General features: G+C 57.1%; 1 protein-coding gene across 3 annotated transcripts; it reads left to right on the forward strand.

Moving 5' to 3' along the window:
* Window positions 1-76: 76 nt before the first annotated feature.
* FAM222A (family with sequence similarity 222 member A) lies at window positions 77-27,608 on the forward strand. Of its 3 annotated transcripts, none has more exons than XM_061369196.1 (3): window positions 77-171; window positions 14,775-14,908; window positions 25,160-27,608. In XM_061369196.1, exons 2-3 carry the CDS (start codon window positions 14,827-14,829, stop codon window positions 26,362-26,364), a joined length of 1,287 nt encoding a protein of 428 aa, XP_061225180.1. In that variant the 5' UTR covers window positions 77-171; window positions 14,775-14,826; the 3' UTR covers window positions 26,365-27,608. The 3 variants fall into 3 exon arrangements, with proteins under 3 accessions (XP_061225180.1, XP_061225181.1, XP_061225179.1); XM_061369197.1 differs by having other exon boundaries at window positions 78-171; window positions 14,778-14,908; XM_061369195.1 differs by lacking the exon at window positions 77-171 and adding an exon at window positions 7,287-8,451.
* Window position 27,609: the final 1 nt, after the last annotated feature.

Consider the following 27,609-nt stretch of genomic DNA (forward strand, 5'->3'; position numbering starts at 1 on the left):
GGGGCAGAGCGCCGGGAGCCGCCGCACGCTGGCCGCGCACGGGGCGGGGCGGGCCGCCGGCGGGGCGCGGGGCCGGGCGGGCGCCGCCGCTGCTGCTGCGCGGCCCGGGGGGGGCGGCCCGGAGAGCCCCGCACCGCAGCGGCCGGAGCCGGCGCGGATCCAGCTCTGACGGTAAACGGCGGCGAGCGACGGGGAGGGCGGGCGGAACGGGGGAGGGAAATCACCGGCGCCGTGCGGAGCGGGGGGGTGGGACCGGGAGCGACCGGGGGGCTCCGGCTCCTGGGGCGCATCGGAGGCGGCGCCGCCGCAACGCGGAGCCCGGCGGGGCTCGGTTTCCCCCGGCCGCGCAGCCGCGGGGAAGGAACGGCGGGGTCGGAGCTGGAGCCGGCGGCCGGGGCCCGGCGCTGCCGTCGCTACCGGAGAGGAACGGGAGCAACTTTTGGGTTTTTTTTTTTTTTTCCCCGTTATTTTTTATTTTTAATTTTTTTAATGGCTTTTTCGGGCCGCCCGACTCGGGAGTGGAAATAAAATATCCACGGGTGCCTCCACGAGGAAAGCGGAGACACTTCCAGCGGAGCCGTCCGGGAGCTGCTGCTGCCGTCCCTTCCCCACCGGAAAATAGGGGATTTTCTCCTCGCCCGGAGAAAGGGGAAGCGGGGAAGAGCCCAACGGGAACATGGGAACGGGGGCCCCGCCGGTGCGGATACCGCCGGTCACGGAGGAGCCGAGAGAAGCAGGATCCAGCGGCGATGCTTCACGGAGAATCCCGTCTGGCCGCCTGCCGCCACCGAGCAGAGCATCTGCCGGGAGCACGCATCTCCCAGCACAAGCCCCGCTGCGGAGGGAGCATCCCTGCGGCATCGTCTGGATCGCTGGGAATACGATTCACCGAGGCACCGTGGTTCACAGGAGCTCATGGGCATCGCGTCCACCGAGGCTGCCAGCGGGGCGGAGCGGGTTGTGCCGCCTTTCCGGCTCGCTCCCGACCAAACCCGAGGTGTTCCCGGGGTCCCAGCATCCCGATCCGGCTCCGGGGAGAGCCGCCAGCTCGTAGGAATTGAATGGCCGGAGAGGCAGGGCCTGGATGCGGGGAATCGGCGGCTCGCAGGTGACACCGTGCCACGGCTCCGGCCCTGCGGGTTTATTCCCGGGAAAGGCGGTGGGGAAGTTTTACATCCGTGCTTGGTGTTTTCTAAGGGGGGGGAATTTGCTTGGCATCGGGCAGCGGTGGTTTGCGTGGCCCTCATTGTCGGGGCACAGGTGGCTTCGTAAGGAGGTTTTGTGTATATGTATGTGTGTATATGTGCATCTCCCTGCTATAGGGATGCTCCTGTTCGGAGGCTGCAGGCAGCTCGCCCGGACAGGCGATGTGTTTCCATGGAGGACAGAGCATTCCAGGCCATGGGGGTCTGCGGGCAGGGGCAGAGCCATGTGGCTCCTCGCTAAGGAATATCTTGCGTCTTGCTCGGGATGATTTGGTGAGATTCGGCAGTTTTGTACCTTCCCGTGCCCCTGTGGTGGGGTTTTGCCATCTGGCGTTCCGGGCTCCAGTGCTGCGGTGGGACCGTGGCTGGCAAAGCCTTGGCACACGGGCTCCTGTGCCGGGATGTGAGGTGGGAAACATCCCTGGCAGGGGGTACGTGGGGATCCCAGCTCCTCGGGAGGGACTTTTCCTTATTAAGGATACATCAAACTTCCAGGAGTGGATTTTCGGGTGCTGGGGTGAGCTGTGTGCTTGGGTCTGGCTGCCTCGATGCTGTAACAGGAGAGGGAAGCTCTCACCGCGGTGCCTTCTTCTGACCTTGTGTGTAGAGCTGGGGAAGGGAAAGCCTGGCTTTTCGGGAGCCTGGCTTCTTACCCGGCTTTAGGAACGAGTGGGTCAGTACCGGTGGGGCACGGAGCAGTGTGGGCTGCCAGAGGAGCCCGTTTCAGCTGAGGGCGTCATTAAAAACGGGAATATCTCAATTTATCCCCAGGCTGGAGCTGAGAAGCCCATGGAGGGAGGAGATGGGGTGGCTGCTGCTGGGGGGCCACATTAGCTCGGGTTTCAAGCCCCTCTGGTTATCTGCCTGATTCTATGCCTAGAACACGCATCCATCCCTGGGGAGCCTGTTCCTTCCCGGTGCTGTGTTTTATCTCAGGCTCTGCCCTGCCTAGGAAGGGCTCTGGGTCCCAGAACCGAGGGTCTCTGGTGTCCCACGACCCCGCACCAGTGGTCCACACCGAGCTGCTCCCACCGTGCCCGCAGTATCAGCGCCGGCCTTTGCATCCTGCGCGGCAGCTGAGTTCATTTCGCCTGAAGCGGGTTTCTCTGCATGGCCTGAACTTGTGCTGGGAAACCTGCGGTGAAGCCTAAATATTAGGGGGGATCCAGCCCCCCCTGCACCCTCCTGCTGCCGGGTACCAGGGATGCGGGTCCGGGGCGATGGGGATCAGAGCAGGACATCTTTCCCGGCAGGATGCGGTCTTTTGGGGTGGTGTTTGGTGCTGGGGGGGGGGGGGGGGTGTGTCCGCGGCCGGTGCCCCCCCGCAGGGATGCTGCAGCTGGTGGGGGGGGGATCGGGGGCTGCACCTGCAGGACCCCGCTCCCGGCCCCGCGGGCATCTGCCGCCGCATGTCCGTCTGCAGCGGGCGCATGCATGCAAAGAAATAAGACATTTCTTTCTCTTCTGCCTGCGCATTCCTCAAAAAGCTAATATTCATGAAAGGTAATTCAATCAAACCACGATGCCTATCAGCTAATGCAGCAAAGCTGGCGCAGGGGTGAGAATAGGAGCCAGGAACACAAAAGCCCTGTTTTATTACCTCCTGCTTGCCTGAGAATTGCTTTTCTCCCTCGAGTGAGCCGGCTAAAGCTGGCTTTATTATGTTAACCTATTTGCGTGTCAAGAGCTATTGTGCCTCTCTTTATCTGTGTTTGTATTTGCTCGATGCAGGGAATAAAAGGACGAGGCGAAAATGGATGGCTGGTCAGTGCTTTGCACTCTGGGGGCACTGATTGGTTGCTAAGTGATTTGCATCCCCGGTAATCGCTTTTATCTCGGAAGGATGTCGTGTATAATTATAAGCCTACTGACATCTTTTGAAATCTGCCTAATGGGTGTTTTTAATTTACATGGGAAGCAGGGGCTATTTGTGTTGCTCTGATTACAGGTTGTGTGCCAGTGTATGGTTTAAAATATAGATATTTCCAGAGACTTGGGGGACTGTGAGTGACGAGGCTGTGATTTTTGGTCAGTCCCTGCTCTCCCAGGGACGGGTGCAAGAGCAGAAGTCACCAGGTGTGAGTTTGGTGTTTAACCTCTCAGCTCACCACTGTGCAGCCTGGGGTGCTGCTGGGCTGGGTTCCTATAGTCACCCTGTGAAATCAAGCTCCCTTTGCAGCCTAGAACAAGGTTTTTTTGGGGGTCATGCTACTGAGCCCTGCTCTGGGCATCCAAGCCAGCGTGGTGGTGATGGTGGTGCTCAGGGTAGGGTGGGGATGTGGGTCAGCAGTGGGGAGCCCACGCTGAGCCCCCCATGCACACAGTGCTGGTGCTTCCCGGTGCTGTAGTGGAGCCGCAGCTGATGGGTTCACATGGAGCCGCGGTGTTCACTTACAGCAGAGAAGGCTCCTGGTGACCTGCGGTCCCATTGCCAGCCCTGGGCACCTGCACCCAGCCACCTCCCAACTGGGAGCCACACCAGCCCCTCCTGAGGAGTTAATGGGGTTCTTGTGTGCTAAAGGGGTGTGCTCCTGGTGTTGGGGCATTGGCAGCACTGTGGGTGCATCTCTTGGGCAGGCAGTGGGAGGTGGGTGCTCCAAGACTATCCTGGGTGTGCTCATGCACGGAGGAGCCCTGGTGTGCAGAGCAGGATTGCAGTGCTATGCTGGTTGTGTGCTTGGCTTTTCTGCTTTCCACCTCCGTGCTGGTAAATCAGCACAGTGCCTCGGGGTGGAAGGCTGAGGTGGAGGTCACTGTGAGATGAGGGATGTTGGGGTCCCTCCTGTGGCTCTGTGTGCGTCTTGAACATGCAGAGGGCCTGATGTGAGGTGGGTGCTTGTGATGGGCGCAGGGGCTGTGCTCCCTCTGCAGCTGGTGCTGGTCTGTGTGAGGGCACAGAGCAGGGCCTGGGGGCAGCTCACCCACAGAGCCAGCTTGGCCCAGCTACCTTCCTCCTCCTCTTCCATTAAAGACCACAGTGGAGCCTCAAGCACATTCCCCAGTTCCCCCTGGCCATGCACAAGGTGACCCCATCAGTTTGCAGGGCTGAGGCAGTTTGATGGCACCATGGGGAACACGGGGCATGGGGGAGTCATGGATACGGTGGGATGAGCACCACCGGACCGGGTGCCCTGGACCCGGGGCACTGCGCCCTCCTGCATGGGTCCAGTCGCACCCGTCCCGGCGCCCGCGCCGCTATTTATGGCTGGCTGTAAACAAACTCCCAATGAAAGAAAGTTAATGACCTGAGACTGACAGGAGCCTGCTGGGAGGTTTTATAGCCCCTGGGACTCCTTTTGCTAAGGAGAGAATACATCAGCGGGTTAACCTAAACCGGCGGGGGCCAGGGATGGCCCCAGCATCAGGAGGTGTTGCGGAGGGGTTGGCCCTGTGTGAGGAGAGGGCTTTTGTGTGGGGGGACCTGTCTCTGGACTCTGTCTCTATCCCCCTGCGTGGGACCAGGGTGTGCAGCCCTATGGAGGGAAGGCACGTCCCAGGGTCGGGGGCTCTCTGAAGCTGTCACCATCTGCCTCTTGTAGGTCATCTCTGCTAGAGCAAGGGCTGGCTTAGTGTCATTGGTAACCACACACTAATAAAGCCTCAATACCCTGCAGCGGGGAGGTTTTGCTGTCAGAGAGAAATATTCACATTGCTGCCAAATTCAGCCTTGGTTGCACAACAAGAGTGCTGTGGGGGAGATGGGAATGATGCGGCGTGGGGTGCTCTGCAGCCCCCCCTGTTTAATGCCATGTCCTGGCTCACTGCAGGGTGGGAATGTCGTGGTTGGTGCTCTCGGGGAGGATGGGATGGGGAGCATGGCGCAGGGTGCCCCGCTCGCTGCCTGCTCCCTTCCCTGCAGCCTCCATCTGCACGCGACGCTTGATTTACGGAGCAGAGCTGGCAGTTAAACCTGACAAATTGAAGGCGGTTTTAAGTGGTTCAGGTTAATTAATAGGCAGGGAAGTATCAATTTTTTAAGGGATGCTCTTGGCTTGCAGGGAGAGCTGGAGCTTGACTTTCCCTTTGGAGAACAGCACCATCTGTGTGGGTCCCCCCGGGCAGGGGGATGGCGCTGGGCTCGGTGGCATCGCTCTTCTGACCCACAGCCTTGTATTTCTGCTTAAATATCCCCCCTTGTGTGGTTGGTGAAGGAGGGACGGGGTCACCCTCATGGCTGCAGTGCCAAAGCCCCACTGCCCTTCTCAGTGCCCTTTGGAGTCTGGTTGGCCCCTCTTATCTGTGCCTGGGAGGTTTGTGCCATGGCAGCACCATAGTGCACAGCCGCAGTGCTCCGGTAACCGCAGTGCTTTGGTTGTAGCTACCTGTAGTGGTGCAGCCGGTAGCCGTGGTGTCCTTGCCCCTATGGGGGACCCATGGTGAGCACCAGTATGAATAGGACCATCAGATTCCACTGTGGGTTGGGACTGGGAGTTGATGTGGATGAACTGGAGCAGCATCCGTTCCTGTTAGTTCGTGCGTGCTTGATGCAGATGCTCGCATCTGCTCACATCTGGTGAGCTCGAGGCATGGGGATGCTGCCCAGGGTTCAGACTTTAAAAACATAATGAAATAAGCTTAAACTTCACTGTAAGAACAAGGTTCGGTGCTGTGGTGGTCTTGGTGTGCAGGGATGGGCACCTGCAGGCTGTGCCTGGGCTGGGTCCCAGAGCAGCACAAAACCTTTGCTGGAACATGTGCTCCATCTTCCTTAGCACAGACCGGGATGCAGGTGGAAGCGGTGGTTTTTCAGCAGCCCTAATGCTTGGGAATATGAGAGATTAAGGTTAGTGACCATTTTTTAACTCAATAAAGGGGAAGACAAGCTGGAGTCTGCAGTCCAGAGATATAATTAGTTCGCAGCAGTGGTGCTTTCTTGATTTAGCTTCAGAGAGCAGAACAAGACAAGGATGTTATACCCAATTAGCAATAACATACAGGCTGAGCCTCGCTAGGTGAGATAACAAGCCAGTTTTATAGCTCTTCTTTACGGACTTTTTTTGTTGGCAAGGGGGGAAAGGAGGAGAGGGACCGAGTCTTTATTCCTTTTCATCTGGGAACTATTAATAGTGAGCTCAGAAAGCCCAAAGCCGAGTGATGCATTGGCCAACGCAGATGATAAAGAGCCTGGAGCTCTCTGTCTGTCCCAGAGGGCTGTGTGGTGGCCCTGGAGAAGGCTGGGTGGGTGCCAGCCGTGGCAAGGACACAGCCAAGGGCCACCCACACACCCTGGATGTGTCTTATCTGCTGCTGCGCCGGTTTATGGCACGTGGACGGGCAGCATTGATCCCTGTCCAGGGGGGCCCAGTGCATGCAGGGCGGCCATCGGTGCTGCCCTGTCCCCATCCCCATCCCCAGCACTGTAACCCTGGGCCACGTCCCCCATCCCCATTGATGTGACCCGAGCCGTGTCCCCTGCTGGGTGACCCCCGGCCACGTCCTCTGCACAGCCCTGGTCAGATGCCGGCTGCCAGCGCCACGTTCCCACTTTGTATTGCGAATCGATGCCATTGATTTTTCCTCCCCTGTAAACCTGGACGGGTCGGGGCTGCGCAGGGGAGGGTTTTGTGCTGCTCTGGCTCTGGCTCTGCTGTGGCCGGAGCATCCTGTGCTGGTCTCCACAGCCCACCCGTCCTCCCACGGGCCTCTGTGCAGCGGTGAAGCTCAAGGACATCCAAAAAGGCAGTAAAAAGTCTGGGAAGCTCAGGCTTTGTTAATTAGCTTTTAATAACGAGCTCTGCTGTTAGTGGCGGGGGGGTTGCAGGTGGTTCTCCCTTCTTGCTCCCACCATCAGCCCCTCCTGCAGTGCTTGGTGAGGACGTGGTCGCCGCTGGGGTCCCGGCTTCATTTGGGACACCCATGGGACCAAGGTGGCTGAGTGCTTCCCTTAGGGCACTGCCAATGTGGGGACACCCTCCTGGTATCCCCTCACCCTGCAGCCTCCCCTTGCTATGAGGCAGAGCCAGCGGCTGGGGCAGGAGCATCTCCCCTTGCACACACAAGGGTGGATGGGGATAGGGATGGAGCCGAGGGGGGGCACAGCCCGACCCTCACCCCCACCAGGAGAAGCCGCATTGCTGCTCTCCGGCCCTATTAACACCCCCCCCCACCCAGCAATCATCAGCTCTCGTCGTAATCATTGAGACTATTAGGGAGAAATGTTGGCTCGCAGCTCATGTCAGACTTTGCGTTCTGCTTTGCAAACGCGCACAATTAATGCCAATCAGGCGGGGGAGCAGCCAGCTCGCAATCACGGCTGCTCCGGCGCGGCTGTCAGCGCGTCCCAGCCCGCCTCGTACATTTTCATACAATTGCTATAAACAGCGGAGGGGAAACTCCTCGTTCCTCGCCAGCCGCGGGTATTGTTCTCTGTTCCTTTTAATTACTCGCCATTCAGCAGCTCCTCCGGCCTCGGATCGGGGCGGGCAGAGCAGGGCTTTGGAAAGCAAAGAGAGAAATCTCAGCCGTGCCTGGTTTTGCCATGCATGAGGTTGTCTGCAGCTAAAGGAGAAAAGCATGGTTAATTCTTTGTCTTTCTCTTCTCCCCCCTTCACATTGCATTGTTTTCTCCCCTCGGGGGCCCAAGCTGGCCCCGCACCCCCAGGGAACCCCGAAAGCAGGGCGAGCTTGGGAGAAGTGGAGGGGGAAGAGCTGGAATTACGTGACCGGGTGGTGGTATAATCCTCGTTACAAAAGTACACATCAATTATAAGAATTCCTACAGTAATCTCAGAAATCTATCTTTTCTGCTGAACCAGCTCATTAAAGAGCACCATTCATTTCCATCTCTCCGGGTGAGAAGGGTTTAAATCTCCAGAGCTTTATATTACCAAACAGACTCAGGGTGATGGACTCTCGTTAAATATTAAAACAGCAAAGTTGATTTTTATTATTTTTTCCCTTTTCTCCCCTCTTTTCCTCCAGACTGACAGCTCAGACGAAGCGTAAGGCGGTGAGGGTGGTGGTCCCCACTGTGAATAGCATCCCCATGTGTCAGTGAGGTGATGCTCAATGGGTGTCTTTGAGCACCCCATGGCTCCCCTCACCCCCCCCCGGACACCAGCCAGTGCCATGGAGGAGGGAGGGAGGTTTCCTCAGGCCACCCTGGCAAGCTCCAGAGCCTGCGCTGGACCCGGGCACCGGCACAGGCAGGGCTTTTGTGTGCCGGGGGGCAGCGGCTGGCTGTGGGGTGAGGGACGGGCACAGAGCCCCTTTGTGTGCAGCTGCACCCCGCGGCAGCGGCGACGGGGCAGGATGCGGGGATGGGGAGCAGCGGTGGCAGCGGGGAGCTGGTACCCAGGGATGGGGAGCGGGATGCAGGGATGGGAGCAGGCCCCAGGGCCGGCCGGGGTTGAGGGCGCAGCGGGGCAATGTGTGCGCTGCTGCTGAGGCTCTGTGCAAACACGTTAATTTGTTTTCTTTCTTGCCTCGCCTTTCAGGGTAATTGGTTGCATTTGAAGCCTTTGTGAAAGCCTTTGATTATAGTAATTTCAGCAGTGAGATCTACCCTGGATTCCTTCGTCAGATTCTTTCACAGCCCCGGCGCTCGGGGCTGTAATTACTGAGCAGCGCGCGCGGGGCTGCGGTGCACGGTACAGCCGGACGGGCTGGGCACGGCCACCGTGGTGCTGCCATGGTCACCATGGCCGCTCCAGGCCCCCTATTGCCACAGTGAGACCCTGGGATGGGGCAGGAGGAGCCGGGCTGGGTGCTGGGGAGCTTTGGTCTCTGAAGTGTTGAGTCTGTTGGGTCTCGGGTGGGGATGTGGGTGCTGCGTGCACCCAGGCAATGGATGGGATCCTGGCTGGGCTACTGGTTCGTGGGGTACAGGTTGATTTAGTTGCTGCTCTGGAGACTTCCATGCGGCTGCTTGGCTTTTCTGATGGTTTGATCCTGCTGGCTTGATCACTACTGGGGCTGGTACCAAAAGTCTGTGGAGCATCCTGAGGATGCTCTTTCTGCTGGGCATGGGCTCATCCCTCTGGCCCATCTCCCCCCATCCATGTGCAGGATGGAGGCACGGTGTGACTGTGTCGGCTGAGTGTGGTTTTGCTTCAAAGCCCCCATGAGGCAGCATGTTGCTCCCACAGGGTACCACAGGGATATACACTTACATGCAGGTCCTGCCCGCGCGCTGCACTGGGATCCTGTTGGGACCCAGAGGCATTCCAGCAGAGCCAGGCTCTGCCCAAACCACCACAGGAACCCGAGCAGGGCCCTGACCTTTGCTACGGGGGCCGTTCCCCCCCTCCTGGCTGCTGGCCTTGCGCTCTCAGTCCCACGTAATGACCTCCTCTGCAGCGGCGCGCCAGCCTCTGCCACTTCCAATTACCCACGCCTGCTCAGCCCGCGCTCCTCCCCGCAGCAGCGCGGGGGCTCTTCCTCCCTGGGAGCATGGCAGCGGGCTGGGGGGGACGCTGCAGCAGGGTCCCTCACCCTCCCTGCTCGGGGAACCTCATGCGGTGCTGCCCAGGGCCCTGGCTGCTCAGCCCCGGGGGAACTGGAGACATTTGGGTTTCTAGGATCATTATTAACCTGTTCGAGAGCTGTTCCCGCTCGCAGCTAAAATAGATCTTTAATCTCCGCTCAAAATAGCTCGTTTGATGAGAGGCCTCCTTAAAGCTGACACATAAATTTAACCAGGCTGCCCGAGCCCTGCGCGAGGATGTCTGCAAGTGCTCAACAGCACTCGGATTGTTGGGGTTTTTAATGCCATCATTAGGGACACATCTCCTGCCTTCTTTCTTCCATCAGGTCGCTTGCGCTGGTTGGGAAGCAATTTGCCTGTGTCCTCTGCCGTGTCCCCATCCCTGCCCCTCTTGCAAGCTAAGGGATATTTTGGGGTATTCTTTGATGTTGGTTTTCTTGAGGGGATTTCTCCTTGGAGCTGCTGCAGGAACATCTCCGTTGGGATGTGCACCCCGTCCATGAGGTTCTTCCTGCAGGCTCTATCCTGCAGGATTGGACTAGATGATATTTTGAGGTCCCTTCCAATCTCTAACATACTGTGATTGGGCATGATAGACGAATTGGGAGGGGAGGGACCCCCTGGGCATAGAGCTGAGTGGGGTCAGACCCATAAGCTGAGGGCACAGCTCTGTGGGGTGCCATTCGGGTCTGGGTTCACCCCAGTCACCTTCCCCATAGGACACAGGTCACTTTCCCAGTGCCTCACTGCCCTGCACCCCAGCGAGATCCCGAGCAGCAAAATAATCACTTCCAGCATCATTATCCGTTGCAAACCCCAGCTTCCAATTTTAATCAGAGGAGCTGGTGTTGCTTTAAGATCCGCGGGTTTTAAAGATCACAAGAGGGGTTAGAGAAAATTACCCTTGACTCTTACATGCTAATGTAATCTCTAACCAGATCTGCAGCACTGCAGCTAAAATTGCTTTTTAGATTAACATTTAATTATTAACAGGGCCCCCTGAAAGGCCCGGGGCTGGAGCGCGCGGAGGGGAGCGGATTAGCTGGGTGGGATGGAGCGGGAGGGAGGTCGCGGTGCGGCCGTGCTTTGCTGCAGCCCTCGGTGCCGAACCCGCTGCTCTGTTTTATCCTCTGCTCGCGGTGATTTATGGCGGGGTGACCTTTCCCATCCTTGCCCCTTGCAGGGCTAAGATGCGGCGTCGCTCACCCGGTGCTGTGTCCCCTCCGTTGCCGTGGCACCATAAATCTGGTGCTAGATGGGAGATGGGCAGGAGCTGGCACAACCGTGGTGGTGCCAGGTGGCAGTGCCAGCCAGAGCCCTGGTTGCCTTGGGATGGGCACCCTCTGTGTGCAGAGAGGAAGCCTTCCTCCTCCAGCACCTCCTCACCCTCGCTATCTGATGGGAAACCAGTGTCTGTGAGGACTGGGGATGGTGGCAATGGCTGTGATGGGGCTGCTGTGGGGTAGCACTGATGTCCATGGGGAAGGGGAGCTCCCTGGTGGGTTTCTGCATCCCAGCAGTGAGGGATGAGGTGGCTGTGTTGTACTCAGGGCACTAGGGACCAGCAAGAGCCTTTGCTTAATTTATCAGTGCTGCCAGCTTGTGAGAGCGCTGCCAGCCTTGGCCCCGCTCCCACACAGTCTGTCTGTCTGTCTGGTGCTGTCAGAAGCCTCTTGCTGCTCTCCTAGCGGGGTGACCCTGTCACCTCCTGTCCTTGCGCCCAACCCAGCGCTGCTTTTAATAGCAGGGGTGGGAGACACCGCGCTGTGACCCTGCAGCATCCCTACTCCTTCTCCCCTTCCTCTCCCAACCCCAAACCCTCCCTTTTTAGGTGATCACACCCCAGAACGCCCTGATAACACTCGTGCAAGGATGTGCACGCGTTGCACCAGGGCCTGGATGGTGACCAAGGGCTGCTCTGCCCTCTTCTTGCCCGGCCGGCGGCACGGACCCGGTTCAGGCTGAGACTTTAAAGATTCCCCTTTTTTGTTGTCCCCCCCTCCCGTCACATTTTCCTTTATCTAAATCCTCGCCTGCAAAAGCCTCCATCGACAGCTGCGGGGCCTTATCTCGCCAGAGGGACCTTCGCAGGGCTCTCGTAGGAGATAAGCCCGACTTATCAGCCGCTGATGTCAGAGGAGGTGCCAAAGCCTCCCGTCACGGGGGGCTTTAGGCATGGAGGGTGTTGGGTTTGTGTTTTTATTGAAGTCACAAAGTCCTTGGGCTTATAAATAGTGCGATGGAGAGATTGGGCTCTGAAATTACCCTGCATGGGGTGGGGGGGAAGGAGCAGTCGGAGATGGGATGGAGGGGGTGATGCTGGCGTTGAGAAGCGATGCTGTGGGATGCGGGACTCCTGGGGGACCCTGCTCTGGGTGTCCCCAAGGGACCCCTCTCGCCATGTGCCACTGGCTGGGCTGAGGCTTGGGGTGGTTGGGCAAAACTGCTGAGTGTTGTCTTTCCTGCTACAGAAGAGCCAGAGCAGCTTGAACTAAATCGGATCCTGCTGATTGGAATTAGTTCAAATGCAGATGGAGCTAACTAAGCCGGCGCTAAGCATCCAGCCAGCCCAGCGCCCAATTCCCATCAGCTGATTCAGGGGCTTTTCTGAGCGGCATTAGTGAAATGCCACCGTGGCACAGATGCCCATTGTGCCGGCGCCCACCCTCTCACCTACGCATGCTTTAGGGGCTGGGACAGAGGGATGGGGTTGTGGCATGTGTGGGGTCATGGTGGTTATGATGTGTGCCCGTTGGGGTGGGGTGGAATGCAGGATAGTTGTTGGAAAGCTTGTCCCCACTGCGTGCCGGTGGGAAATGGGGACAAAACTGGAGTCTGAGTTAATCAGTAGCTTTATTTATTGTGGAATCATAGAATGGTTTAAGGGATCTTAAAGCTCGTCCAGTTCCAACCCCCTGCCAAGGGCAGGGTCTCCAGGACTAAGGTTGCCAGCAGCTCCTGTGACCGGCCATCAGCATCCCACATTCCCCAGGGTTCAGCCCTGTCCTGGAGCTGCATCCTCACCCTCTGGTCAGCACCCAGATTGGTGGCTGTTGCCTTGTCCGCTCACCCCACGCCATCCCATCCCTGGGTGCTTTCTCCTTGCTCTCATCCCTGATTCCCCTGGGAATCATTAGGGAGCTGAAGCACATCCATCATCACCCCAAGCCCGTGTTTACCAGGGACACGGGGCAGTGTCCCGGCGCGGAGCTGGCCTGGCTGCAGGGGAGGCGGTGACGTCCGCCCGCTAATCGGCCAGATGGTGACACGGGGCAGGACGCCAGCCCTGAGGTCACTGCGGAGCTGATGCCATCCCACAGGGCCCATCCCATGGGGATGCGGTCGGAGCGGATGCAGAAGCGCTCCAGTGGCAGCGCGCACGCAGGAGCTGTGTAATGAACCCCGAGTCCCGGCGGGGAGAGGCGAGCTCCCCGGCAGTCAAGTGCGCTCACTCAGCCTCTGAATAAGAAGCACTTCATTCTCTTTTCAAACTGTATAATTTCTGCCTGATTGTAATGGCATATTTTAAAATTACCAGAAATCGAAGCCAGAAAATGGATACGGCTGCTTTTACTGCGAGCTGCGTTAACAAAGGAGATGTAATGCATGAAATAAAAACACCTCCCTGCCCCCCGCCTGCTTTTTTTTTTTAAGACAGTAATAGGAGAAAATTGGTTTTGAAACTGAATAAAAGTCCCTTTCAGAGGAAATCATTTCTTTCAGGGTACCTTTGCTGAAAGTAAAATAGTGAATAATGAAAGGTGGTTACATGATTGTCTTTCATTTAGAGAGCGCGAGGACAGATGGAATCTGGGAGAAATGCACGATTGGAATAATTGCATGGTAACAAGGCGCTTGTTGTGAAATTAGTATCTTAAGAAAGTAGTGAAAAAGGCTTTTACTCATGAATACTTCATTATTAGGAGAAAACAGCACAATTTGGGTTCTCCAGACACCTGCTTCGTATTAGATGACTTCCTCCTCCCCGCCTGCTCCTCACACCTTTCCATAATGAGTCTCTTCCCTTGCCCCCTGGTTTGCAGCATGGAGGGGATGGGGTGAGACCCCCATAGCACCCTTGGACAGAGCCTGGCCTCAGTGCTGATATCCTGCATTGGTCCCATCGCCGACCTGGGACCCCCCTTGCCCGGTGGAGTGGGGCACGAAGCAGGAGCAAGTGGGTACCATCACCTGCATGTCCTTGATGGCTGCAGAGGTGTGTTTTGAAGGGGGACATTGAGACCAGTGGGGTAAGGAGAGCCCTGAGCACAGCTCTGGGACCAGATCTCTGCTGGTGTGAACCCAAGGCCACCGCATGCTCCCCTGCAGGCCAGTCCCGGTGCTGTTTGCCAACACTGAGGCATGCGGGAAACATCCCAGCTGGCTGCAGGAGGGTGATTCCCCCATGATGGAGCACGTGAAGTGATGGACCCGGCCGTGACCCCCATCTGTGACCCCCACCTATGGCACTGAGCCATCAGTAAATGTTCAGCTGGGAGAGCAACGGCTCCGAAGCTGCCATGCCGAGGACCGGCACCGCTGCCTGCGTTTCTGCTGCTCCTGCCCACGTCTCCCTGCCCTCTCCAAGTGGGAATCTCACTCCCCGCGCCAGCCGGAGCAGTGGGAGGGTGTCAGCAGCAACTGGTTATAATTCATGCCCTCGGTGGCGGCTGCTGAAGGATGTACAATGAGCAGAGCGCTGGCGGCGGTGACTTTGGCTTGACCCCTCCGGCTTTTGTCGAGCAGGTTTTTGATGCCAGCTGGGAGCTGGCGTCAGATCCCAGGACCCCGATGGGATTTTAACGCTGCCTTGTGTGGAGCCGGCGGGATCCTGTATTGCCAGGAGGCAGCGACTGGCACGCTGGCAGAGCAGTCTGGCACTGGTGCCGGAGAGGCATCCCGGCTCTGCCCCGTTCCCACTGGGAAGGGTGGGAAGCTTTGCAGGAAGCACGACTCGCCCGCTGAGCCCTTCATGTTTATTTTATATACATTCATATTTCTTTAAGGCTCTGGAGTTGTTATCTGTGAAGGAGGGAAGGGCTCTGAGCAGCGTGCGGCACCGGGGGCTCCTGCTGCAGCTCCATTGCCCAGGGAGAGGCTGGATGGTGACGGGCAGCTCCTGACCGGATTGTCTCTCCTCTCAGCAGGGCACAGGCTGGCAGCGGGGCCGGCGCTGCCCACCCGGAGGCCAGGACCATGCTGGCGTGTCTGCAGAGGACCCAGAACCCCCCAGCCCAACACCTCGCCTGCCCCAACAAGGCACTGGAGCCGCGCAAGTGTAAGTGTAAGGGTCCCGGGGGGGGGGGTGTGCAGAGATGCACCCGCTTTGATGCTGCTTCCCCTATTGAAAAAGACATTCATTTAACCGATGATAATTAAACAGAGCAGCAGAAGCAGGGAGGGAGGGAGGAAGGAGACGAGATAAGCAAATTAAATTGGGTTGCTCTGGTTGATAAGTGGAACTTCAGGACATGTTGCAGAGCTGCCTGGAAGCGGCACGGAGGATGCTGCTGTCGCCTGCTCCGCAGCCCCCCAAACCTCCCCATCCCTTCCCCCCCTAATCACCGTCCCCATTTGGCTGCTGCTCGCTTTCCCCAGGAGCTGGCCTTTCAGATAAGCTGTAAACCAGTTACATTAAAATGGGATCCAAAAGGTCACTCCAGCAAAGCACCTGTCTCTCCCAGCCTTTGTCTCTCAATCCAAACCGTGATTAAATGTATATTTAATGAGCCTGCTTTAGGCAGGCGTGTTTGACCTCCCCGGCTGGGAAAGGCGCATTAAGATTCTCAAGTGATGAATGTGTGTTTTAAAGAGGGGAGTGGATATTTTTCTGCTGGTCTCAGTTGGATTTTTAAACATTGCTGGCTGAAGACAAATCAGCTGCTAAAGCTCTGCTTGTTAGGCTGTGACAGACCCTGGGCATTTGTTTAATGATCTCTGTTTTCATGGAGATCTGTTTTTTCCCCTCTACCTGGGTACTCCGAGTGAGCCGGGTGTGGGGTTTAGGGGATGCTGGGGATGCTTGGGTCACACTGGCAGCACAGAGGGTTAGTTTTTGGGGTGAAGCTCCCCGGCATTTGGCACAGCATAGTGGCAGGGAGCAGAGTGCCAGGCCAGAGGCAGGGTGATGGGCGCCCACGTGTTGCAGGCAGGGAAGCACAAGTGTGTGTGCATCAGTGGTCACAGGGATAGGTGGGACCGGTGCCTCCTGTTTATCCCTAAGCACCCATCGGGGTGTCAGCAATTGGGGGGTCTTGAAGCATTTGGGTGCATGTGTGGGCCCCGTGTGCTTGTGCCACAGAGGAGCCCACGGTGCTGCTCGGGTCGTCCCTTTGTTGGTGTCTGGAAAGGAAATGGATGTTGCTCCTGGAAAGCTATTCCTCATCTGTTGCACCTGAGCAATGCAGGGCTGGCATCAGGCTCTGGCTCCCGGTGCACTGCGTTGTTAGCTCAGCCATGCCCCCATGCTCTGAGACCCATGGCAGGGTTTTCCAGAGGTGTTTGGCACTGGGAATCTCTATGTCAAGTTCAGTGTGATGCTGAGGTCAGGATACGTCCACCCATCCCAGGCTGAGCCCAGGGCCATCTCGGTTCATGGGGTTGAAGCCGAGGAGCACAATCCTGCTGGGGAGGCTGGTGCTCTCAGGTGTTCCCCACCCATCATAGATGATGCTAAAGTAAGGTTTGGGGAATGGGAAGCCCATACAGGGTGTCACCAAGGCACCCAGGGGTAGGGAGGGTCCCATCCCTGCAGTGCTGTGGTCTCTGAGCCATGCTGATGGGACGAGGGTGAGCTGCAAAGTCAGCCCCAAAGCCGGATGGGGCACTGGGGCTTTTGGCTGATTGCACCACATCCCTTGGGGCAGGAGCGGGCTCACCCGAGATCCCTGAGGCCCGTCCCACTCCAGATGCATCCCTGCGGTAGATGGTGTGTGGTGACAGCCAAGATCCCTGCCTGGACCCCCTGTGCTGCGCTTGCCGCTGGGTGCTGCCAACCAGGTCACCTTAATCAAAGTTTAGCTGCCTGCCTGCTCCGGCTCGTTGCGGGCAGCCCCAGCGCATCACTCCCGCTCCTGCACATTAAATTGCAGGTGACATCCATGGCCACGCATCCATCCGGCTGGGAAGATTCCCCCTCCTTTATTTATGGCACCTGCGGGAAGCGCGGCGCAGAGGGGCCGGGAGCCGGGACCGAGCCCCCCGCACTTCGCCACCGAGCATCCTCTTCAAACGAGGCACAATTTAGAAGTGCCTCTGATTGCTTAATTTGCTCCTGAGTATCTCAGTAATTATCTTTATGGGTCTTATTTCTGTCCTCTGGCATTGTTTCTGTGGATATTAAATGAGTCTGGCTCCGGGCGCGCTGGCCGTCTGGCCCGGCACCACTGTGAAATCCTATTACCCTGCCCGCGCCGCTGATTAATTTTGGTATTAATTTCATGTAAAAGGTGAGCTCAGTAATTCCGCCCTTGCTGGGAGCTGGCGGCCCCGCTGCCTTCGCCCCCCAGCTCTGCCCCTTGGCTCTCCTCCTAATTGCCATCCCCCCCTTGCCTCAGGCTCAGTGCATCCCATGAAATCCATCCTAGTAACTGCTGTGGGTCACTTTGCCGTGGTGCCAGTTTGTGGCAGCAGCCTGTTCCCCTTGCTGGTATCCCGACACGGCAGCGATGCATCCTTGAGGATGCAGGAGGGTGCCTGGAGCCCTGCCTGCATCCAGCCGAGGAGCAGGAGCCTGCGGAGAAGCAGCATCCTCAGGAAAATATCACGTCCAATTAACTCCAGCAGCCTGGTCCCTTTTGATTTTATTCCGTGCACATTACAGGAATCCTGAGCTTTATTTAAATTATAAATCAAATAATACCACTCTCGGCTTGGCCCAACTCTGCCGCTCCTGCTCTCTGCAGTGATGTCGCGGTGCCTTGTATTTAATTACATGTTCCTGTCTGTGTGCCCTCCGTCAGCCACCACCATGCTGCTGGCATGAGGCTGTGGGGTGCAGGGTGCGTGCTCCCCGAAGGCTAACATCACATCTCACCGTGAGCATCCTTCTGGTGAGGCTGGGGCTGGGGGGCACAGAACCATAGGCTGACTGGTTTGGGTTGAAGGAACCTTAAAGCTCACTCAGCTCCAACCATGGGCAAGGACCCCTTCCACTGGAGCAGCTTGCTCCAAGCCCCTGTGTCCAACCTGGCCTTGAGCACTGCCAGGGATGGGGCAGCCACAGCTTCTCTGGGCACCCTGTGCCAGCGCCTCAGCACCCTCACAGGGAAGAGCTTCTGCCTAAGAGCTCAGCTCAGCCTCCCCTTGGGCAGGTTCAAGCCATTCCCCTTGGCCTGTCCCTTGTTGGCCCCATGGGACCTCAGCCCAGTGGGAACAGTGTGAGAAATGGCTCTTAAGGGATGGCACAAGCCAAGAGCCCTGCCATGGCTCTGGCTGGGTCATTAAAACACTGACGAGGGGCAGGTCACCCACACCCTCACACTGACCCTTGGGGGTGCCTCTCCTCAGTGATAAAACGGTTTAATTGCATATAGGATAAACAGGGTTTAATTGCTCCTCATTCCCCAATTCTACTGATTCCAAGGGCATTTTCATTAGAGTAGCTGCAGCGAGGCTCTGCTTTCGTACACACCCATAAAATATCATTTTAATTTCATGAGGGGTTACACATGAGTGAAGTAAGATTAATTCTTTCATTCTCAGTTTCTGGAAGGGATCGGTTAATGATGGGGCTGTGTATTTATATGCGTGCCGTAAAAAGGAGTTCAAATAACTGCCCTGCCCACAATGTGCTGTTGACTTGCACTTTCCCTGCCAGGAAACGATGCAAAGCCACTTTTCAATGGGTCACGTGCATGGGGGGGATGGATGGGTGAGGATGGGCTGCTCCGTGCCAGGGCCACCAGGTCAGAGCCCTGGTGTTTGGGTGGGATTCACTCATAATGCCCCAGCACATGATGGGGATTTGGGTTGTGTCCACGCTTGCCAGGACCACACCAGTCCATTGGGCATGGAGCAGGTTCTTGGGTACCAATGGGGCTGTGTGGGACTGCAGACCTGGGGATGGGGCATCTGCTGACATAGGGGTGCCCATTCTGCTCCCCTCAGCAGGGATGGGGTCCCATGGGCACCAGAAGCCACATTTGGGATGCAAAATCCATGTCTTAAAGCTATTCAAATGCTGATTCACCATCAGTGACCAAGCAGAGGAACTGGGGAGTGGCTAGGAGGAGGTACAGTGGGGTCCCTCCTCTTCCTCTTGGTAGAATGGCATCAGGGTGGCATCAGGGCTGTAATGGGCCCGTGTTTGATGTCAGAAGGGTGGGCAGCAGTGGGGTGGCATTGGGGTGTCATGGGATTGTATTGTGTTGGGGTGGCCTCAGTGGCATCAGGGCTCTGCTGGGGCAGCATTAGGTGGCATGTAAATGGCATTGGTGCAGTACTGGGGTGGTGTTGGGGTGACACCTTGGTCTCTTAAGGGTGGCATCGGGGTGGCACTGGGGTAGCATCAGGGCAGCACCAGGGCATCCTCATGGCCGCGACGCGCCTCCCGCCCGGTGCCGCTGGACTTTGCCGCGCCGGTGGCCGCGGTGCCGCGGTGTGCTAATACCTCGTGGAGGAGACAAATGGGAAGTGACACGTGTGTGTGTAGACGGGTATTTGTGGTGACGCTTTGACTGCAGATAATAAAGTGCTCGCCCTGAGGTGATCCAATTCCGCAGCCGCCTCGGCAGAGCCGCGCGCCGAGCAGGGGGAGAAGAAAGGGGAGGCAGAACAGGCCCGTCTGAAGCGACATGTCAGCCTAAAAAGGGAACGCGTTAACGGATGAATATCTGGGGACGGCGGAGCCCGGCGCTTCCCTTTGTGCTTTGTCATGAATTCTGTTGTCTTTGCACATTACGGCTCCGGCGCGGGGTTTGCCACCTACGGTTATCCAGATGGATTCCTCCCACTGTTATTTCTGGAGCTGGTTTTCATTTAAGCCCCCCGGAGCTGGGGCGTTTGTCTCTTGTCTCCTCGCACCAGGGGATGCTCTGCCAGGGGATGCTTTTAGGGAGTGTGGGGGGTTCTGCAGCAGGGATGCAGTGTTTTTGGGGGGCGGCAGCAGTGATGCTGAGGGTGATGGTGGTTATGGGTGGCTGCCGTCCTTGCCGGGGATCGAGGGACCCCAACAGCATCCTGCCTCTGTGCCACCCATCCTGGGGACACCGTCACCATAGAAACCACTGCTCTTTCTTCACCGTGACAGCAGCGTGACCTGCCTGGCGCAGGGTGAGTGGTGCAGGGGTAGAAGCATCAGTGCCGCCCTCTGCACCCCAAAACCAGCTCAGGGCAGGGTGCTGCTCACCCCTATTGTTCATTGTGAGTCTGGGCATCCCCCAATGACCCCCCAGCTCCAACGGGGACCCCCAGTGATTTGCCATGCTCCCGGTGCCAGCACCCTGCTCTGTGCCACGCTGGCAGCCGGTGCCAGCTTTGCCATCTGTGGCTCGGACCACAGACTTCAAGGACTTCCTTGATTTGTGAAATGCACCAGGTTTTGTTTGTTTTCTTCCCGAGTATTTTCCAAACATTGATGTTTCTTCCAAGTGTTTCCCAAATATTGATATTTCTCCCACGTGTTTTGCAAATATTTGGGGTTTTGCTCTCCCAAAATCTGTTCCCACTGTCGCAGGCAGAGAAAAATGGGATTTTGGATGCTTTTTAAGGCTTTGGAGACATTGGGATCTCCTCGCTGCATCCCCCCGGAGCCAGGGGACGAGCACTCGGCTCTCACAGAGTTTAATTCATGTGGAGGCTGCAGCACTGTTAGTTTTTAACGGGAGCCATTGGCAGGTGGATCACTGAGCAGCTCCTCCTGCATCCGCCCCCTGCTCTCAGCATCGCTCCCCTTCCCACCTCTGCTAATTACACATCCTGCCTAATTGCTGCCCTTTTGCCCCTCTGGCTCAGGGAGGCAGAGCAGGAGCAGAACCCAGAGCTTTGCTTTCCAGGGTGGGAGGGAGGGTGAGGATGGGGAAGGATGGAGAGGATGGGGATGGGGAGGATGCTTGGGGCAGGGCAGGGTGACCCCCATGAAATGCCCTTTCCTGGAGGGAATGCAGCAATGGGACATGAGGGCAGAGCAATTGGGGTTCATGTTGTGGTTCAAGGCAGAAAACCATGGCCAAGCCCTCGGGTGTTCCGTGTGAAGGGTTGCCTGGAGAAAGCGGTGAGAAGAGTTTTCCTTTGGGGCCGCAGGAGGCAGGGCTCAAGCAAGGCACCAGGTAACTTCCACCTGCAGCTTTGCCATCAGCAGCTTGATAACGATTTACTGCCCAGATTCCTTCTTTCATTTGTTGCAAAAGATTTTAGTGCTTTCAATGGGTAAAAATCAGGTTTGTCCCGTGTTGTGTGGGTGAGGATGGAAGGGATGGAGGCAGGGATGCAGTGCATGTCTTTCATGTGGCTGTTAACCGGTTAGGTGCCATGTGCTGCTGCTCGGCTTGTCCCCGATGAGTCCTTGCTCAGGGCTGTGTTGGTGCCGGTGCTGATTCCCAGGATGTACCCCAATATCCTGCTCACTGTCCCCTTCCAGAGTGGGATAAACGCCCTGGGGAGCACTGGGTCTCCTGCAGCATCATGGCCTGAAAATTAAAGCCATAAATTGCTGGTGCAGGTGCTCACCCTCATCCAGGGAAGAGTGGGCTCAGAGAGGGATGCTGCTGCCAGCACAGGCCTGGGGATAGCAGGGGCTATGGGAGCAGCATGGAGCATCCTTCCTGTCCTTCCTGGTCCTAAGCATCCTTCCTGGTGCCAAGCATCCTCCTTGGTACCAACCATCCTTCCTGGTACCAAGCATCCTTCTCATTATCGAGCATCCTTCCTGATGATGTGCATCTTTTCCGGTGTTGAGCATCCTTCCTAGTGCTGAGCATCTTTCCTGGCGCCGTTTTGATCCCAAACTGCTTTCGCAGAGCAGACACTGATTCCCAGAGCCCTGATGCAGCTCCTGTGAGCTCCTCGGGTGCCGAATTGTTCGCCTGACTGACAGCTGAGCAGCACAGACAGGTCTATTATTGCTATGGGGCCCGGGCCCCGCGGGCCTGCAATTTAGGTCTGCGCTATTAACCTTGCCTTGTTCTCCACTTTGTAACCGCTTTAGTGCCTTTAAAAGTGTACGGTTAAAATCAGGGTTAATTAGGGGCCCGGCAGCTGGGCTTAACTGGCGCCCATTGTGTCCCAGTGGAGCCAGGCTGGGGTAATTGGGGACTGTTGTGGGTTTGTGCTGGTGGACTCCTGCGAGCACAAGCCCTGTATGGTCGGTCTCTGGTTGGCTTTGGTCTCTTCTGCCCTAAGGATGGCTTTGGTTTGCTCCCTTCCCCTCCTTTCGACCCATCTTTCCTACTTTCCCAGCGCTTGAGGGCTGTGGCTGCAGCTGGACATGGCATAGGAGCATCTGGGGATGCAGAGGATGCAGGGGATATGGGGAATGCTGGGGTAACAGGGGATGGAGAGATATCAGAGATGCTGGGGAAACAGGGGATACGGGAGATGCTGGGGAAATGGGATGGAGAGATATTAGAGATGCTGGGGAAAAAAGGGGGTACAGGAGATGCTGGGGATGCGAGGGATAAGGGTGATAGGAGGGATAGGAGGGATGCAGGGATGTGGGGGATGCAGGGGATACAAGGGACACGAGCAGTGCATGCACATGCCAGGAGAGGCTTCTGGGGGGGGGGGGGGTGTTTCTCAGGGCACCCCCATCGCTGTTGGACATTTTGCTGCTCGGGGCACAGCGGGGCCAGAACTCCCTGACCCATAAAGAGGGATTTATTCCGGCTCGCGGCACCGGTGGGGTCTGGGATTTACATCTGTGTCTGGAGCCGGGTTTGGTGGCCAATTTGCTAAAGTAAAAAGTTGTTTAGCTGGAGGCGTAATCTTATAAGCCTGTGCTGCCATTATAATGGCTTCTCGTTTCTGCCTGGCTTTCCAATAATGCTGGGAGCAGGAGCTCGGAGTAATATAAAAAGCCATCGGATTATTACTGCGGGCAATGCATTTTCCATTTACAGTAATAAAATACTGAAGAAACAAAACAATTTAAAATTCCAATAAAATTCAAACCAAATCTTTGGCTGCTGAGCAGATTCAATTATTTAGCTGTTATTGAGTGCAGGCTGGGAAAATAGAGCAGGTCAGGGAGGGAGGGAATGCTCGGAGCGGGGAGCGTGCTGGCCGCATCCCATGGGAACACTGGTGAGGAAGGGAGCCAGAGAAACATCACTGTGGATGGAGGCTTGTCCCTGTGCCCGGTGCCTGGATTTAGGGATGAGATCCCAGTGTGATGGCTCTGATGGTCCAAGTGGAAGAGGTGCCTGGTGAGTGCTGACGGTGACTGGTTGGTTGGTTGGGGATGGTTTGCCTCTCGCAGTAATTGCATCCCATTGGAAAGCAGTAATTACTGTGGAGATGGGGAGCACCGGAGCCCACGGCACACCGCTCCCTGTTCGGTGCATCACCCTCCGTGTGACAGCACACTGGGCTGGAGGCTTCTCACAGCCAGCCCAGCTGGAGCAGAGAGGCAACAAAGGCTCTCCCATCGGCTGGATCGCTGCATTCCCTGAGCACCCACCAGCACTGGGGATCATGAGTGGGATACCCTTGGCCAAGCTTTGCTCACTGGTGCAGGCAGCTCTGCTGTACCACTACATGCTGCATGGGGCTATCCCCAAAGCATCGCTGCTGTCCCAGTGCTTGGGGATGGCTTTTTGGCCACGGTGGCCACGGGCGATGCTGCCTCCCTCCTCTTTCCATCAGTGTCCCCTTTTCCTTTAATGTTTTCCCTTGGGAAGGAGCGTTTCCATGGAATGGGCTCATTAGGGATTCTGCAAGTGTCACCAGCTAATTAGTGTCGTGTTAATTGAGTATTCACGATGCTGCCACCTCCAAGGACAGCGGTGCCAGCATGAAGGGGAATGCAGATGTGCGTGGCTCCGTGCGCTGTGCCCATGCCCTGGTGCACGCTCCTGTGTGCCCTGTGCAGCTCTGCAAGGCCACCAGGGCTCCGGAGCTTCCCGGAGGTTGGATGGTCCATGGTAGGATGGTGCAGGCTGGGATGCCGTGTGCCTGCACGTGGCATGCCATAGGGAGCTGCGGCGCCTCCTGTCTCTCCCAGCAGCTCCATTAAATCCTGCTCAGAGTCCCTGGTTTTAATTGGCTTAATACACTCGTTAATAACAATGTCTATTTAAGACACCTGTAAAAAGCCCATAACATTTGCTTAATGGGGGGAATGGCTGGTGAGCGCTCCGCCGTGCTGCCTCTGCAATTACTGCTGCACCGCTCGGGAGGAGAGGATGGAGAGAGGCCTCGCTCCTGCATCCCCACACAGCGTGCTGACATGGACTGTCCCCCTGGATCCTGGTTCTAACGCTGTTCCCACGTGCGCAGGCAGCATCCCATGGCGTAGGATTGAGGTAGGCCGGTGTAACGGCTTGGTTAGGTGTGCTGCATGCATCTGATGGAGCACCTATTCCACGGTGACTTTGCCACCATGGAAGCACATGGTGGCATCAGGAATCACAGGTGCCGGTGGCATCCGGAGCTAAGTGCTCCCCTGCAGGGATGCTGAGTGGCTGCGGTCCCTTTCCCTGGGTACCGTGGGGATGGGCTGCTTGAGAGCATCCAAGATGGACCTGCAGCAGGGGAAGGGCTCCTCATCATGGGGGTCTCAGCCCCAAACCCCCCACTTTTGAGCATCTCTCCCTTGCAAATCCTGTCTCTGGGGCACACATTGGGTCTGGCGTTCCCGGGATGCTGCAGACATCCCTTAGGAGGGCTGGGGAGCAGACATCATCCCCTGTGCTCTGGCATGTGTGTGCATGTGCCTCTGTATATGCATGTGTGTGTGTGGAGGTTTTAAACACCTAATTTATTCCATCTATTAGATAGATTTTGTAGATTTAATCATTTTCACAGTTGGTGGCTCATTGGATACTCAAGATAAACTCCAAATGAAAGTATAATGGGTACGACAAATGAGTTTTCACACCAGAATGGCAGAAACTTGCTCGGGAAAGAGTTTGAAAGGAACAAAACTATATACATATATCCATTTTTTTCCCCCGCAGTGGCTTTTGCTGACTCCAGTAGGTTACCACAGTTAATTTCACCAGTTTTGTTCATCTGTAAAATTGCATAAAAGTGACATTTTTGTGCTCATTATAGGAACTGCTGATTTATGGCTGGTAAATGCAATGCTCTTCCATTTTTGGTGAGGTTCTCGTAGCAGCGCAAAGCACCCATGAAATTGCTTGTATAATGTAGTTTAAATCCAATCTCGGAGAAAGATTCCCCCGTTGGGTAAAGTGACATTTCCATTCTCCACACCGAGTTTATTTTAGGCCACTTACAAACGGCTCCGTCAGCGGGAGGGGGCAGGTTGGTGCCGTGACCTGGTTTCTGCCGGCAGCGGGTGATGGGTGCCGGGCTGCCGGGTCCCCGCTTCCCAAAGGCACCGGATTCACCCTGTGCTTCGCTCCCGCAGGTGAGACGGCGGCACCGATGCATTCCCCGCGCTACCCCAGCCCCGCCGAGCTGGATGCCTACGCACAGAAGGTGGCCAACAGCCCGCTGACCATCAAGATCTTCCCCACCAACATCAGGGTCCCCCAGCACAAGCACCTTAACCGGACGGTCAATGGCTACGACACCACGGGGCAGCGGTACAGCCCCTACCCCCTGCACGCCGGCGGCTACCAGGGTCTCCTGGCCATCGTCAAAGCCTCCGGCAAAAGCGTGGTGAAGAACTCGGAGGGGAAGCGGACTAAGCTCTCGCCCGCCCAGGTTGGCGTCGCTCCCTACCCCGCCTCAAGCACTTTAGCTCAAGGTCCCTCCTGCGCCGCGCAGCTGAGCTACCACGGTGGCCAGAAGCAGCTGGAGGGTCCCGTGCCCCCCAACGTGACAGTGGCAGCCTCCGTGCTGCCGCTGGCGGGCAGGAGCCTGGCGCTGCCGCCGTCCAACCTGCCCTCCATCCAGAGCATCATCTACCAGATCAATCAGCAGTGCCAGGCGCAGGGCGCGCAGCCGGGCTGCCCGGCTGTGGTGGCCGCCAACCCCAGCCCGGCCAAGCACGGCACCTTTGCCGGTGCCTACGCCGGCGCCGTGCTGCCCGAGTGCCGCAAGGGCGCTGAGCTGGCGCTGGGCTCCAACCCGACCGCGGCCCTGGCACCCAAGGCAGGGGTGTACCCCGAGGGCATGGACTACCTGGTGTGGCAGCAGAAGCAGCAGCAGCAGCACCTGCGGATGTACAGCGGGGGAAGCGGGGGGGCCCTCAGCAAGTCCCCCGAGACGTGTGCGGGTGCGTCGCGGCCCTACGCGCTGGGCGGCGCGGCCGAGAAGGTGAGCTCGTCCCCATTGAACTGCATGCACGGGAACTTCTCGGTGGGGCAATACTTTGCCCCGCCTTGGAACAGCATCTTGGTGACCCCCAACAGCGACTGTTACAACCCACCCGAGCTGGGGGCCGGGCCCCGCGACCTGGGGGTGCCCCCGGGCGAGGGGCTGCCCAGCAAGACCCTCTGCAATACCTCCATCCTCAGCAGCAGCCTCCAGTCCCTGGAGTATCTCATCAACGACATCCACCCGCCCTGCATCAAGGAGCAGATGCTGGGCAAGGGCTACGAGACCGTGTCTGTGCCAAGGCTCTTGGACCACCAGCACGCCCACATCCGCCTGCCCGTCTACAGATAAGGAACCGATGCTGCTCTTCCCAAACCCAGGGCGAGGATCCCGGCGCAAGCCGCGCTCCCCTCCGGCACCGCGTGGGGCCCGGACCGAGGCAGCGATGGTGGCAGGGGGACGGGGAGGGGGGGACACACGGGGTCGGCTGCCAAAAGGGCTCCCGGGACACCGGCATCTCCCCGGGGTGCCCAGACTGGATTGAGCCGCATCCCGCCGGGAGGACCAAGGACCACTTGTCTATCTCTATAGCTCAGAAATCATTTTATCTCCACGAATGTGAACAGGGAATCGCTACGAGTTGCTGCTATCCAGGGAGAGGAGGCTCCGACCCTGCGGGCGCCCGGCTGGGTCCATGCGGGGCAGAGCCCCCTGTACTGGGCTCACCGCAACTGGTCCCAGCCCGGTGCCCGCAGGGAGCCGGTGCCTGACCTGTAGCTGAAGTCCGTAACTTGCACTGCTTTGATTAAAGCTAATAACTGGGGACAGTCTGGAGGCTATTTAAGAGAAAAACACTTGAAACTTGAACAGATTGTTTTGTTTTCGAAGTTATTTTTTGTAGTGACTAGGCTGTACATCTACGTGTTGGCTGCTACAGAGTCTCCTCACACCCCTCTTCCTCCTCCTCCTCTTCCTCGCCCGGCCCCGCATTGGCCACTGGCTCCTATTCCCATTCAACCAGGGGGGTCAGTACCCAGAGGGACCCCCTCTCCCGCCCCCTTTCCCACCGCAGGTCTCACAATTCCAGGCTGTTCCATTTCCCCCTTTACTGTCAGTTCCACCTTGGTGCTGGGTTAGCGGTGACCACGGTACCGGGGGCACTCACATACCTCCTCCTTTTCTCTTTTCAGTTCGGAACTGCTCATTAGGTTCCGTTCTTCATTACGTGTAATGATGTCTTTAATAGAGTTATCCATTCAAAACCAGCTCCACACCACAGAATACAAAGTGTTTTTGATGTCTAATGGATAAAGAAGGAAAACTACCCCGATGAAGCCCAAGGTGATTGTGCTCGGAAGAGAGGTACTGTATCCCTGAAAGGCCTGTTCAAGCACTAAGTGCATTTACAAATCTCTGAGAATGTTTTTTCTTTTATACTAAAATTGACCATTATATTCTACTGTGAGAAGTGCTGCTGCACTTATATTGTTTTAAAACAAATGAAGAAAAGATAAAAAAAAAGAAAGAAACACAAAACCCACAAGCCGTGTGTCCGGATGGTGTTTTTCCCAAAGTAAAGCCAGGATATCGCTGGAT

This window comes from Neopsephotus bourkii, unplaced genomic scaffold, assembly GCF_033783945.1.
Source record: "Neopsephotus bourkii isolate Nb327-2 ecotype Australia unplaced genomic scaffold, CSIRO-AGI_Nbou_v1 NB_1479, whole genome shotgun sequence".
Lineage (NCBI taxonomy): Eukaryota > Metazoa > Chordata > Aves > Psittaciformes > Psittacidae > Neopsephotus > Neopsephotus bourkii.